Raw genomic sequence first — 15478 nt, forward strand, 5'->3', positions numbered from 1 at the left:
TATGTTAGGGTACGTGTCGTTTGGGAGGGCGGCATAGAAGTCAATGAGACTGTTGGGCTTGAATGCGTCTTTCAGAACATCACAGTTCTGGGCTTCGTCGACGTCGGCAGTAAAGGGGTTCTGGAAAAGGCGGATTTCTTTCGCATTAACATGTAGTTGCCGGAATCGCGCACCGAACTCCGCCTCCAGCATCTCCGGTGCTTCCACACACGTTTCAGCTGGGAACGGGGCCGCTGGGTTCTCTGCGGAGAGGCTTTGGGGTGGCAGGGAGATGGACGAAGTTGTGCTTTTTCACTTGTTCCTAAAGCAGCGCAAGTGTCACCTCAAATGCTTTTAAGTGCGAATACGCGTCGCAAATGAGTTCCCCCTGGCCTTGTTGCTGCAAGTTGAGGCTGTTCAGCATTTCTGTCACGTCTGTTAAAAACGCGAGGTGCCATCGCGCTAGCAGCCCCGTCAGTCGTGACGCTGGCAAGCTTTGACCAGTCTAGGTCCAACTCTTCCATGGTTTGGGACTTTGGAGGGCTGCCGGCTCCTCGCACGTCTCAGAGTTTGCGCTAACTCCACGAATAAAAATGAGTGTCTTGCACGTCCGCGCAAGTGCTAATGAAAAAAAGTCAAAGTCGTTCGTCTTCTGCTGCAGCGGGGCATACACATCACCCCCGATGTCATCAATGCGTCTGGTGATTGTACTCGGCGACAGACCCACGGCATTAAAAAACATCTTTCTTCTCGGGGACACACCTCTTCCGCGACAGCGTTCAAACATTCCTTGACAAGCTCTCCATCGGTGAAAGGTTTACCGCAGTTGAGCGACCCGAACGGATGACTGGTTCAGCTGAGCTCGGCGTACAAATGTATTCCGCTGAGCTAACAGTCCGCTTTTTAGCTTGGGGAGTTCGTCTGCTCGCATTTGGCCTCGCAAGTTATGATACTTGTCTTCGTGACGGGATTCATAGTGTCGGCGCCGATTGTATTGTTTGAATACCGCCGCCGCCCCTTGACAGACGAGACAAACAGCCTTTTCTTTGCATTGAACAAAAAAATAATCGTTCGACCACTGCAGGTTAAATACCCTGCATTCTGACTCAATTTGTCTCTTACCTAAACTTTTCGCCATTATTCCGTTCTATGTGACAGGGGCTAGTCTAGGATTCGCGTGGCCAGACTGAAAAAAATAATCATAATGCGTCTCTGGTATTGTTCAGGGGGCCGGGACAAATCGGACCACTGACTCCTCGCAACACAGGTAGCGTGGCCGAGCGGTCCAAGGCGCTGGATTAAGGCTCCAGTCTCTTCGGAGGCGTGGGTTCGAATCCCACCGCTGCCAACAAGTGCTTTATGAGACATCTCGCTGCAAGAATGGCGGTCTTGAAATAATTTTGTTTAGTATAGAAGAAAGGATATGGAAACTGTCGGTGTTGGATATCACATATAGATTAATGTAAACATAGTATTTATTTCTTGAGATGCCATTGATACCTTAGGTTGGGATTTGTCAATTAGAGGTTGAGTGTTATGCAAACAACTCATTTTCCAGCACTCCTCCTTTCTTACAGGTCAAACAATAGACCCATATGCCATGATATTTTAAAGAATCGACAGTGTGTGTACTAATGGCAGATCATTTTTAGTACAGGAATATTAGGCCTAGCTGTTTTAGCCCGGTAAATTATTATGGCCATATAGATGAGCGTACAAAAAATAAGTTTTCAGATACATGAGCAGCATCAATTAAAAATATACAAACCAGATTTATTTGAATAACCCAGAATATCTTTATTGTCATCGGGTGAACTATTTAAATCCTGCGTACCAAAAATACTTGCTGACAGACAAATTCTACTGAATCGTTGCATTATGTTAACTCTCCCTCCACTGGTCACCCTGATCACTGCCTTGCCCTCTGGCTTTCAGTTTTGGGCTGTGACTTTTGCAGCATAGCCAATGTGTCCCTCTTCTCGATCTTCCTCAGGTGCTTTTTCTTCATTCGCTTTATCTTGGCTGTGTTGCGGATCTGTGAGGGAAAACAAACAAAAGGAAACATAATGAGCGATTTTGTTTGAGCAAGTATCTCGATACATTTGTCTTCTAATGTTGGTAATAAAAAAATCTCTATGATGAGATATATTCATATTAACTGCATTCTTCTGCACAAAATAAAAAAAGTCAGCAGTTTGGAAAGCAGCCACCGGAGAACAGTACATTTAATTTCAAAGCTGAAATTAAACCTGCCATCATCAGGTGGCAAGACGCAAACATTTTAAACCAACCGCAATTCTCACAATGTTAAACTAACTGCTGAAATGGCAGCATGTGTTTGGTGGTTAGGGTTCTAGACAACTTCGATTGGTCAAATGTGGGTTTCATAACAATGCTTCTCGTTTACTTGCTTTTTGAAGATTTGCAGACTTTGCAGAAAAAGAAAACCTAGAAGCACTAATAAAAACCATTTAATATTTGTAACAGCTGGTTCTCAATCCTTTCTTTTAAGAAGAATGTTTTTGTGGTCCACACATTTGAGTGTGCTGATATAAAAAGTTGTTCACTTTTGCAATAAATTGTGAGACCAGTTAATTCTGATGTCTAATGGAAAAAGTGCAGGCCACAGCCCTTAAGGTTGTGTTTCTCTATTTGTGCATGCAAATTCACTTTACATACCACTTGCACAATCTCAGCCTTGCGTTCATTCTCAGCCCGTCGCTTCAAGTTCTCTTCTCGTCGTTTCCGCTTATCCTATTATAAGGGAAAGATATACACGATTAGAAAAGAGTACGGACACTTTTCTAGAACAAAGGCGTAGAGTGTATTGTAGCATACCTCTTTCTCTTTGGCTTTCTGCCCTTTAAGTTCAAGGGAGTAACTTTTGACCAGCTCCTTTTCTCGCTTGGCCTCCATCTTTTTCTCCCAAGAAGAACACAGCGGCTTGTCCCTGAGCAAGGCAGAGAACCTGGAAGAGGAACAAAAATATGAATACTTCAAGCCAAGGCAGAAGGTAAATATGGAGGGCAACCACTTTTTCACGACCAGTACCAAACCTATTCCAACCTCTCGGGCTGTAACATTTACTGATCGGTATAGGTGGTTAGTTTGCGGTCTGATCATCCAATTAATTGTTGTTTTTTTTCTTGGTCACTTGAGGTGATGGGGATATTTCTTCTGATGAGCGTGCTGTTCTTTATAGTGAATCTTCAACTGTATCAAGAGTTTCCAATACAAACCACAACTCGCTACGGTGGTTTATCATAATATTGTGTGTAATCACCGGGTGCGTTACATTGACATTTGACTGCATATATGTATGAAAGTATGTATATGTATGTGACAAATAAACCTCTTGAATCTTGAATCTTATCAATTTCAACGTGGCTGCCTTTCACCTTTTGCGTGTACCCGAATCAGTGCATTCTTGCAGGGTTGGTGGCGGACCCTGCCACCAACCCTGGCAATGGAAACAGCATATATAGATCATGCATAATGCAAAAACATTAAACAACTGGGACGACTTACCGCAACAACAAACATCGGGCTGTTCCAAAGTCTAGACTTAAAATTCAAGGTGGTCGTGCCTTTTCTCTCAGGGCCCCCCGAATTTGGGACGAGCTGCCTGGGGAGATACGGCTAGCAGAGTCAGTCCCTTCTTTTAAGTCACTTCTCAAAAACCCACTTTTATACATCTGCTTTGATGTCGACCACTTTCTTTAACTATTTTATTTTTTACTTATTTTGTTTTCCATTTTTTCTATTTCTTATTGTATTGCATTTACTTATCTTTTTATTGTAGCTTTATCCGCTTTTACAACTTAATGAATGAATTAAATTCCTGCTTATTAACGTTCCTTTTAAATTCATGATCTGAACACTGTTGCTTTTATAGCTTATAAAGCTATTATTATAATGATTATTGTCATCATCATTATTAGTATTATTAGCAACTTGACCTCACCGTTGTTTGTTGCGGTCCTTCCAGATCCGTCCGGACTTGGGCTTCCCCAGCGGGATAAGAGGGGGTGGCTTGGACCCGGAGGTAGGGTTCTTCGGCGTCTTTTTACTCGGGAGCGTGGGCGCAGTCTCCCGCGGCGTCGGGCTCGCCGAGCCGTCGACGCCGCGCATGACACAGTCGGCGTCGCCTGTGTCCACCGGTTCTGGGCATGGTGCGGTTCTTTCGTTCTCGGACCCCCCCCCACGGACGGCCCACGCGGCCTCCTCTGGGGGAACAGCAGCGTCCGCGTTTACTTCCGGGTGTTCTTCGGGAAGCGCAGACTTCCGCGTCCTGCGCGTGGGCGTCTTGGCCGGAGCCGCCACCTGGGAGCCGAGCCGGGCGGCCGGAGCGCGGACCTTGCGGCCGCTGCGGGTCCGGGTGACCAGCGGCGGGGACTCCTCTGGGCTCTGTTCGGCCCCCTCGTTCGGCGAAACCTTTTCCTTGCCGCGCATGTTGTTGTCCCGCTGGGTGTGAAAGGGACGCCGGCGTGACGCAGGTGCGATGTAACGACAGCAGGTCGAACTACACGGCAGCTGTCGTGAAGCTCAACGGGCTACGTACCCGCACGTGTGTCCGCTCCACTTCCTGTTCGCAGGGCGAGGGGTCGTGACCAGCGCCACCCGCTGTCCGGGAGGGACACTACGCCACAAAAAAATAAGGAAATTAAATGTGTGTGTGTGTGTGTGTGTGTGTGTGTGTGTGTGTGTGTGTGTGGCATATTTGGGAGGAAATAACATCAAGTCTTTGTGGTCAAAACATTGACACACTGCCTTAAAAAAAAAAGTTATTGCTCAAAACCATACAAACACACGAGTAGTGGAAAAAAACAGCGGGCGGATTCGGGCTCTGTTTACAACAATACACAGTAGAATATGCGTCCACTACAATTGTAACGGCAAAATAACTAAAAATGTAAATACAATAAAAAATAAATAATAATAATAATAACACTGAAGCGTTTCTTTATAAAGCTAGGTTATTTACCGCCTCTTGTTTTTATTTAACTTGAGCAAAGCTTCCGGGTTTTTCGGACGAAGTTATACAAGCAACGCCAGTGGAAAATCAGCAGTGCACAGAAACAAACACGGGGTTGGGAAGAAAAAAAACAACAACTGTCTCCCCGAGCATTACAACAACGATTGAATCGAACGTAAAAATGAATACAAACGCCAAAATAAACGAACACAATATTTTTTCTTAAATGAATTAACGTAACGTGAAAAACATTACATGAAAGCCAGATATCGACGCGTCACCCCTTGCTTCGCGTACGTTCGGGGCGCAGCAGAGCCGAACATTAACAAAACAAACAAACAACAAAAAAAAAAAAAACACGTGACACGGCCACGCTATCTGTCGTGTGCGGAACTCCCACAGCAACCGCGTCACATGACTTTACTTCCGTAAATCATTGACCGGCCGCGGCGTGCCGCCGCCTTGCGCTGCGTCTCCTTTTCCATCTTTTGTTTTAATCGCAGCGGGTGTACGGGCTCGGTCCAAAGCATGACGCTCACGCCCTTCTTTCCAGTTGGAGCCCTGCTGTTCTCGCTCCTCGGAAATTCGGTAAGTGACAGCGGGTTTTAAGAACTCGTAATCTCCTGGGGGTGTTATGTTCAACTTCGACTTATTGTTTTGCATCGCGATGCGCTTAAATCGGGATAAATGTAAGGCTTTTGAGTTTATGGTTTTCAGGGTGGTGAAAGTATAATCATATGACACCTGAGATGCCACCACTTTGTCATAAAACGTGTTTTAACTGGCCTGTGCATCTTGACCAAGGGTTATAAAGTCAGGTGAAACGGCTGTTGTAATGTAAGAGTTAATGATTGCCCTCGCATCACGTCTTACATTGTGTTTCTCAGCTGTGGGTCTATGGAAAAAACTAAAAAAAAAAATCATAAACCGGTATTTTGTAGATAAAATGGTTACATCCCATCCGATACAATCGGGTAAAAAAAATTCTGTGTCCTTGAAAACAGGCTATTCCTTGTCTCTCACAGGAATTTGAAGTGAACGTAGTGTGGGGAGTAGTTCTGGGGTTCCGCCTGTTTGCCAAAAAAAACACACACACACACATGCAGACAAAGATGATCCACAACTTGAAATATTCTTCTCGTCCGGGTACCACCGATCTATTGTATAAGCATTAAGCACTGATCCCCCCCCCCCCAAATGTTTTTCTTTTATCAGTTTGCAGCGCCACACTCGTTCAGTGTGGACTACAAGAACGACTGCTTTCTGAAGGATGGGAAGGAGTTTCGCTACATATCCGGGAGCATCCACTACAACAGAATCCCAAGAGTCTACTGGAAAGATCGTCTGCTCAAGATGTACATGGCCGGACTGAATGCCATTCAGACGTAGGTTTACCTTTTGTGCGTTGTCTGAATGTTTCATGGCAGGTTTTATTAATCAATATGTTTTGTGTACTGTAATAAGATTATCAAAGTCAAGTTTTTTTTGTCAGATGCACAGGAAAAACCCAAGGTCAACTGGACACTGAAATTCTTATGACGAAGGCACAGGGTAGCTACGTAGCAGATAAATAACACAATAATAGCACAATAAGACATAAAAATAGAAAAAAAAAAAAATTATATATATATATATATATATACACACACACACACTGATCAGGCACAACATTAAAACCATTGACAGGTGAAGTGAATAACATTGCTCATCTTGTTCCAATGGCACCTGTCAAGGTGTGGGATATAATAAGGCAGCAAGTGAACAGTCAATTCTTGAAGTTGATGTGTTGGAAGCAGGAAAAATGGGCAAGCGTAACGATCTGAGCGACTTTGACAAGGACCAAATTGTGATGGCTAGACGACTGGATCAGAGCATCTCCAATGTATGCAGTGGTAAGTACCACTACCAAAAGTGGTCCAAGGAAGGACAACCACTGAACCAGCGACAGGGTCATGGGCGCCCAAGGCTCAATGATGTACGTGGGGAGTGAAGTCTAGCCTGTCTGGTCCGATCCCACAGAAGAGCTACTGTCGCACAAATTGGTGAAAATGGTAAAGCTGCTATGATAGAAAGAACACACAGTGCATCGCAGCTTGTTGTGTATGGGGCTGCGTAGCCACACGGTCAGAGTGTCCATGCTGACCCCTGTCCACTGCCGAAAGCGCCTACAATGGGCAGGTGAGCGTCAGAACTGGACCATGGAGCAAAGGAAGAAGGTGGCCTGGTCTGATGAATCACGTTTTCTCTTACATCATGTGGGTGGCCCTGTGCGTGTGTGTCGTTTGAGGTAGAGATGGCACCAGGATGCACTATGGGAAGAAGGAAAGCCTGCAGAGGCAGTGTGATGCTCTGGGTAATGTTCTGCTGGGAAACCTTGGGTTCTGGCATTCATGTGGATGTTACTTTGACGAGTACCACCTCACTGAACATCGTTGCAGACCAAGTACACACCTTCATGGCAACGGTATTCCCTGATGACAGAGGCCTCTTTCACCAGGATACTGCACCTCGCCACACTGTAAAAATAGTTCAGGAATGGTTTGAGGAATATCGGATCACGTCTCGAGCAGTTCACACCACACGCTTGTCGCTCACGACAAGCAGGCTATAATTTTCCTCCAGTCTGGGGCTTTGTTCGGCCATCTCCAAAAATCTGTCAGTGAGCAGAAAATCAGCCCAGAATCACGTAGTCTGAACTCTGCATCACAGGACCTAAAGGATCTGCTGCTAATGTCTTGGTGCCAGATACCACAGGACACCTTCAGAGGTCTTGTGGAGCGCTTCGATGGGTCAGAGCTGTTTTGGCGGCACAAAGGGGACCTACACAATATTAGTGGTAGTTTTATTGTTGTGGCTGATCGGTGTATATCTCAATAAGAGCCATTATTATTATCGGCCACAGTCCAAAAGATCAATGGGACCTAGGACTTCAATGTGCTTTTTTGTTTTCCTTGAAGGTACATTCCCTGGAACTACCATGAGCTATCTCCTAATCGGTTCGATTTCAGCGGAGAAAAAGACGTAGAGCACTTTCTTCAGCTGGCCCAAGACATTGGCCTGCTGGTCATTCTCAGACCCGGTCCCTACATATGTGGAGAGTGGGATATGGTGAGAGAGCGATTCGGTAAATGTAACTCCTGTATGTGAAGGGTTCATTATTCTATGAAGACAAATACTGAAAATATGGAACCGTCAAACATATCTATAACAATGAAATGTTTTAGTTGGGACTTCCATCAACAGGGCTGGTTATTGATCATGCATTCCGATTTGGAACTAGATCCTAATTCTTAATTCACCAGAATTGCTCAGTTACCACAGTAGCGACTCCTCTTATTGGCGTGCGTGGCTTCTCGTAGCTTCTTGACTATCAACACGGCAGCCTTCCTGTGTGCTGACGATCGAACGAAAGATCTGATCTGACGTTTGCTGCCTGTTGCGTCCACAGTAGGAGAGAATCAGTAACACTTCGACAAAATGTACCTTTTGCAATTGTAAGCAACTGCTAACATTGTAAAACAAATATTTTGAGGAAAAAAAAGTTATACATTTACGAGAAAAAAATGAAATTTAAAGTCCAAATATCAATTACCAACTCTGGGTGCATGGAATAACATAAAAAAACAGAATTCCACATTTATGAGTCTATTGACTGTTTATCACGCAAGTCTCGTCAATGAATGCAGAGAAGTCGCAAATTTCACCATTCAGAACTTTAATAGGCCTTCCATCGGAACATTAACTTCACATATGATACGCATAGATCTCAACAAAACAGACTGCATTTATATTGTGCTGTTCTAGCTATATGATTATATTAGGAGTTATAGCTAAATATACGAGTATGTCCTTTTTGCTAAATCCAATTGAAAAGTATAATATGGATATATTAATCTACTGCAGGCTCGATGCACAGTGAGAAGTAGCTTATGTACATCTGATAATTGCAACTGTAAAAAAAAGTTATACTTAAAAAAAACTGATCCACCGTGTTTAACATTTGTGTAACGTAGGGTGGCTTGCCAGCCTGGCTTCTCACCAAGAAAGACATTGTGCTGCGCTCTTCAGATCCAGGTACGAAAATAAATAGGAATTAAACCGCGCAAAAAATATTGCTTCAGTTGGGTGGTGTACCAATGACGACACCTTTTTGGTTTTTTTCAGATTACATGAAAGCAGTGGATCGCTGGATGGGCAAGGTATTGCCGATGATGAAGCCTTTCCTCTATCAGAATGGAGGCCCGATTATCACCATCCAGGCAAGAAGCTTTAGTTATCAACATCCAGGAAACAGAATTTGTATTTCACAACATTTAGGTGTACTCCTGTAGCAGCATTAACTTATCACGTGAAAAATTGAGCCCGGATAGGTGGAGAATGAATATGGCAGCTACTTTGCTTGTGACTACGACTACCTGCGTTCCCTGGCCAAGCTGTTCCGCTCGCACCTCGGGGACCAGGCGGTGCTGTTCACCACGGACGGGGCCGGGGTCGGATACCTCAAGTGCGGCTCCATCCAGGGGCTCTATGCCACCGTCGACTTCGGACCCGGTAGATCTCAGCCTCTCATGTCTGGAATGTATAAGATAACTTGCCCCTGTTTTGACTAGGTATTTGAATTTGTTACTCACACCGACTCGCTGCGGTCGTAATTTGTGTCTTTATTGGTCAGTTGAAGAGGGCGTTTAGGAGTTGTGTGTGAACTGTAAAACAAGCATGTGATCACACGTCTCACAGTACAAAGTTTCTAAAGCCGTAATTTCCCTGCTTTTCACTGCGTTGACTCACCATCACAATTTAGACGTCTCAAAGTAGAGTCATATATCTTTTTTCAAACTCGAGCCGTTCTGTCCTGAGTTTCGTCTCGTTCCTCTTTATGAGGTGGGAACACAAGTGCTGCGTTCGAAGCTCAGAGATCCGCTGAACCTCATGGACCTTTGGTTTGTATTTCTCACAAAACATTTTTGATCTCCAACGGGCCGACGGGTTCCCTGTTCATGACCTAACGACCTGAAACTGTGTCCCGCCGCCTTCCAGGTGAACTCTGAGTTCTACACCGGCTGGCTGGACAACTGGGGCAACCCCCACTCGGTGGTGTCAACTGCCATTGTGACAAAGTCCCTGAATGAGATTCTGGCCCTAAGAGCAAACGTCAACATGTAGGTTTACACACTTCTTGTTTTGTTCGATTTTTACCCGTGGCCACAGTCAATACACAATAACTGCCCCAGAAACCAAACTTTTATTTATTTTTTTCATGATAACTCGTAAGCCTATTTGAAATTCTGCACCCAACCCCCAACACTCTGTCACATATCTCCGTGCAGGTATATGTTCATTGGAGGAACAAATTTTGGATATTGGAATGGTGAGTGTACACAAACGCAAACGGGACGGTGGGAAGATTGGGCGATCGCCGGTATCACCTCACACGCTGCTTTGGTCTCCTCCTCAGGTGCCAATAACCCCTTTTCCCCACAGCCCACCAGCTACGACTACGACGCTCCTCTCACGGAGGCAGGAGACCTGACGGACAAGTACTTTGCCATTCGAGAAGTGATTAAAATGGTATGTCAGATGAGCTCGAGCTGCATGTAAAAACCACGTGAAATTAGCAGTTTTAAATACTTATTGTTAACGACACGGTGGTTTCAATCTGGTAAAGCAGTTGTTCCCTGTGCCAACAGTATCGTAAAGTACCGGAAGGACTGGCACCGCCATCAACTCCAAAATATGCGTATGGAGCCCTGCAAATGAAGAAGGTTGGTTGTCATTTGAAACTGCAGTATCTCTCTAGATAAATATTTTGTAAATAGATATGCATATATATAATTTTTTATTTTATTAATAATATTATTTAAATCCGGATCAATTCAAAAGCAACTGTCAACTACAATCTACCTTTAGTGAATTGTAAATTGTGAAAAGGATTCACCAATATATATATTTTTTATATATTAAAAGAGGGTTTTGGACTAGTGAGAGGTTATGTTAGGAAATAACCCCTTTTAATTGGTGAATATTACATTTATAATATTGTAATAGTATATTTTTTCATAATATTATGTGAAATTGTCTTCAAATCCCTTCAGCTTCAGACAGTCACAGACAGCGTAGAAGAACTGTCTTTCTCGGGACCCGTCAAAAGCATGTATCCTCTGACTTTCATTGAACTGAAACAGGTATTCCTTTATGTTTTAAACCAAGAAGTTCAGTAACTATATAATTATAATTATATTTCTGTTTTTTATTTGGTTGTATGAGGAGGTATCTCTTTCACTTTCCTCTAGGCCTTTGGGTTTGTTCTGTACAGAACCAAGCTTCCTGTGGACTGCAGCTCACCAACTCCTCTGTCTTCTCCGCTCAACGGAGTCCACGACAGAGGCTACGTGTCAGTGAATGGGGTGATTTCACCAATCTCAACACTCATGTGACTCATTAGCAAAGATACGCCAACCATGTTCTTTGGTTGATTGGGTGAAATTGTAAACACCCTACCAATCCATTTGAAAGGGTGTGTTTGGTTTGGGACCAGTTTAACTTCCTTCCTTTGTTCTGTTTATTTTGAAGGTGGCAGTGGGAATCCTGGAAAGGAACAAGGCCTTAACTGTCAACATAACAGGAAAGTCTGGAAGTCAGGTGGATATACTGGTTGAAAACATGGGCCGAATCAACTATGGACGAGACATCAATGACTTTAAGGTTTGTTCCCAGTAAAACCTGATGCTTTGTTTTAAGCTGTATTTCAAATGCAGGTACTATGACACATGAATGATGAAACTCGTGTCCCCTGTTTTGCAAATTGTATTTCCCAACATATAAAACCGCACAAGAGCAATTGACTTTGTGACATAAAACTTCACTTCACATCAGAGTCGAAGACACGTGGGAATGCCGAATTGAATTATATTCCTAATCCACTGTCTACCGCACAGGGCTTGGTGTCCAACCTAACTCTGGGTAAGGACGTGCTCACTGACTGGACTATCTACAGCCTGAGCATCGATGAAGCAGTCAGCCAGGGCCTCTTCTGGGAAACCAAACCTCCAGCGATGGATCCTCCTCCACCCGCCCCCTGGTCTATGCCAGCGTTCTACGGGGGCAGCTTTCTGATTCCCGATGGCATTCCGGACCTGCCCCAGGACACCTACATTCAGTTCCCTGGCTGGAGAAAGGCATGTTAATCATTATAGCTCTATAGGTAGTTCATAAGAACAGCATTCTTTTTTTGTTGTTTTACAAATAAAGCCTGTATGTCTGTGCATCCCTGGATTTCCAGGCAAATAGTGTGCTTCATTGTCTAAAAAATAAAAAAGGATAAGCCAAGGTTCACATTGGATAAAGTGACTCAAGCAAATGCTTTGTATTTAATCATACATTATTATGTTTTTGTAAAATGTTGTTTTAAAGAAATGTATGGCCCTTGTTATCGTTTTCTGTTTTGGTAATAATTTGGTAATAATCATTAACTGGGTGGTTTTGTCATTTCACCAAATCAGAGCAGTGCTCTAAAGTCCAATACGCTGACCTGCCTTAAGTGTTTACAGCCGATGTTTTTCCTTCATTCATATTTAGGGCCAGGTTTGGATCAATGGCTTCAACTTGGGGCGTTACTGGCCCATCCGAGGACCTCAGGTGACCCTTTTTGTGCCCGCCAGCCTCCTGAGCACATCTCTACCCAACAATGTGACGGTGCTGGAGCTGGAAGGGGCTCCCTGCTTCGCGGGGCCCTGCTTCATTGAGTTTACGGACACCCCCGTCCTCAACGGCACAGTGCACCATGGCCATAAGACACAACTGTTCATTAAAGGGGACATCAAATAATCTTCACTCAGATTTGCACAAATGGACCAATTTGCACTTTTCCTTGATGTACAATCTCAAATCAGAATGACCTGGCTTTTCGTAATGTTTGATGGCAAATGCAAGGTTGGCTGAAATAGTAGGATGATTTGCGTTGCCATCGGCCTTAAATATGCTTTGCCTTCTGATCTTATCCTGAAATAACCGGGTCAGTTAAAAATTGCCAAGAAACCTTGTTGTCTTTAACATTTATGATTCACTGTGACCCACTGAACACAATACTGAAGTTGTAATATTTCTTTCCTTAATCTGCCATATACGCCATATACCTCAGCGATTCGGAACGGGTCAGTGAACGCGTTTGTCGTTGTTCATCTGAAGAGAGTACTGATGTTTGAAACGTACCAAGAACATATGTTTGTTTTGGTTTTTTTCTTCCTGGAAATCACAAATGGATGAGTAGATGAAACCATCCATCAGACATGAGTATTGATCTGTCTTCCTCAAGCACTTTGGGACCGCTGATTTATACTGTACGTTTACATTTATAATGTTGATTTTGTTTTTAATGGTGAATGTTTTTGTTTGTAAGTGCCAAATGGTTGATTAAAGGTTATGATGCTTTTATAATGCTTGTGACTCCTAATGTGTATAGGAACCTGAGTGCCAAGAGGGTTGTTTCCAGAAGGAACACATTTTGGATATTGGAATGGTGAGTGTACACAAACTGAGGAACTGGAATGGAACTCGAAGTGTGTGTGTGTGTGTGTGTGTGTATATATGAGTAATGTTGCAGGGTAACTGAACGGGTGGAGAAGAACGGCGATGAGATGATGATGTGTTCGATAGCTCAACTAAGCCTGGTTTTATTACCTTGCCGCAGCAACAGCTAACCCGAGGTTGAGGTGTCCTCAGGCTGGCTAACTAGCGGGCTCTCTACTTGCGTTGCGTCTCTCTCCTTCCGCCCAGACACACTTCCACTTAACCCCCAATTATCCTGCCCCGGGAAGAACTTCCAAGCCAATTACCCACTACGGTGAACACCTCCCTCAATAAAACATTGCAAAACAACAATGGATAAACAGGAACTTATGCCCAGCATTACACTGCACATTTCCTTGAACAGCTGGGCCTCAAAATTCCTTCCCTGATCGGAATGTAGTTCAGCTGGGACTCCGAAGCAAGTGAACATCCCATCAATAAGTACCTCAGACAGTAGCCGTCACCTGATCAGGAACCCCAACAGCCTCTGGCCATTTTGTAAAGTAATCCAGCGCCACCACTACATAGCGATTTTCACATGGTGTGCAAAGAAAAGGGCCTAGTATGTCAACAGCCACTCGGTCCATTGGATCCCCAACCTGATGTTGCTGTAGCGGTGCTCTACTTTGGCCTTTAGGGCCCTTGCGAGCAACACAGGGATCACATCTTTGACAATAGGCTTCCACATCCCGCTACATGTGCCGCAAGAACCATTGTCGCACTCTATTTAGCGTTTTATTGACGCCAAAGTGCCCTACTCCTGGTGCACCATGATGGAAACTAAGCACATCCTTCGGTCAGCCCTTTGGCACCACCACCTGCCACCTCTCTGTCCTGACGCTGGCTCCTTCCTTTTTTTTTTATTTTGTTATACAGAGCCACCACCAATCCCACTCTTTTGAGAACTATTTTACCATGTTTGGGTCTATAAACATCTGATCACTACTCCAAGAGGGGGAGATGCACCACGGATGAGACAATTAAACATAGAACCAAACAACATTTACACGGAAAACAGAAACTTTAATCAGTAAATCAGGTCTAGGAAAACTGGAACAGCAATTTGGCATGTGGCCTCTTCCTGTCATAGTTATGGCAGAAAATGAGGGAGGAAAGGAGAGGGATGCAACCAGGAGGATGCTGGGGTGCGTTCAAAGCAGGTGTTGGTGGTGTGTGTGTGTGTGTGTGATGAGACCACCTGTATGTATGTGTGTGTGTGTGTGTGAGGTGTCCACTGGTGAGTCTACAGGACTTATTCAAATTGGTTCTGGTGTATAAGGTCAGTATTATGTCGTGGCACCTCCAAGCAGCGGAAAGGGCAGCCGCCCTGAGCTCCGCAGCTACTTAAGACACCCCACAGCTGCAGGAAAGCCCCGAGCACCCCGCTACGCAGCCACAGAAGACCCCCAGGTCCCAAGAGAAGCCGGAAGCCCACGGAGCAACCCCCAGGCCCGGCCCCAGCAGCGAGGCCCGCCCGTTGTTTGGAGTAGGATTGGTGTGTGAGTGCATGTGTTCTAAGCTAATATGAGTGGGATTAAAATTTCTGGATGGATGAGGAGCATGTCGGGGCAGGAGGACCTGAGCTGCTATGGAGAGGGGATTCGGGCTTGATTCATCGGCTTGACCTCCAGTTTTAGCATGAAAAAGACATTCCGCCGTACCAATTTCTGTGCCAGTGAAAATTACACGCACAGTCTTTATTCCCCTCCCTCCCTCCAGTGCGTTTTCCCTGTGTGTTTATCGAGGCCCCCTCTCCACTGAGAAACATGAGCGTCATGGCCCAAAACTAAAAAATGAGCCCGAAGACTCAGTTGAGGCCGGGACATGTCACCAAACACATATATTTCAAGCTTGTTATGCAAATAAGTTATTGGGCTTGTTAGCACATCAACTTACATTTGTAGAAAATGTTATCAACTTTAATTGACTGAATCTAATGAGTTTTTGGCCTTATTAACA

General features: G+C 44.5%; 2 protein-coding genes across 3 annotated transcripts; one reads left to right on the forward strand and one right to left on the reverse strand.

Annotated features, from left to right (window-relative positions):
* Positions 1-1757: 1757 nt before the first annotated feature.
* Positions 1758-5353, reverse strand: ccdc86 (coiled-coil domain containing 86). 2 transcript variants are annotated; one of them, XR_013844123.1, is made up of 6 exons: positions 5210-5353; positions 3944-4618; positions 3508-3604; positions 2818-2947; positions 2659-2733; positions 1952-2014 (listed from the first exon to the last, which is right to left on the reverse strand). XR_013844123.1 is itself a non-coding variant. In XM_079999199.1 (5 exons), the coding sequence occupies exons 2-5, from the start codon at positions 4429-4431 to the stop codon at positions 1889-1891; spliced, it is 819 nt and encodes a 272-aa protein (XP_079855325.1). In that variant the 5' UTR covers positions 4432-4618; positions 5210-5294; the 3' UTR covers positions 1758-1888. The 2 variants fall into 2 exon arrangements, 1 of the variants encoding a protein (XP_079855325.1); XM_079999199.1 differs by lacking the exon at positions 3508-3604 and having other exon boundaries at positions 1758-2014; positions 5210-5294.
* Positions 5354-5463: 110 nt separating this feature from the next.
* On the forward strand, positions 5464-13347 carry glb1 (galactosidase, beta 1). Its single transcript, XM_079999681.1, has 16 exons — positions 5464-5542; positions 6170-6339; positions 7912-8062; positions 8968-9028; positions 9119-9213; positions 9325-9505; positions 9836-9894; positions 9992-10113; positions 10282-10322; positions 10410-10522; positions 10642-10716; positions 11047-11136; positions 11245-11358; positions 11525-11656; positions 11890-12129; positions 12530-13347. The coding sequence occupies exons 1-16, from the start codon at positions 5483-5485 to the stop codon at positions 12776-12778; spliced, it is 1953 nt and encodes a 650-aa protein (XP_079855807.1). The 5' UTR covers positions 5464-5482; the 3' UTR covers positions 12779-13347.
* The last annotated feature ends 2131 nt before the right edge of the window (positions 13348-15478 follow it).

This window comes from Zeus faber (genome assembly GCF_960531495.2).
Source record: "Zeus faber genome assembly, chromosome: 4".
Classification (NCBI taxonomy): Eukaryota; Metazoa; Chordata; class Actinopteri; order Zeiformes; family Zeidae; genus Zeus; species Zeus faber.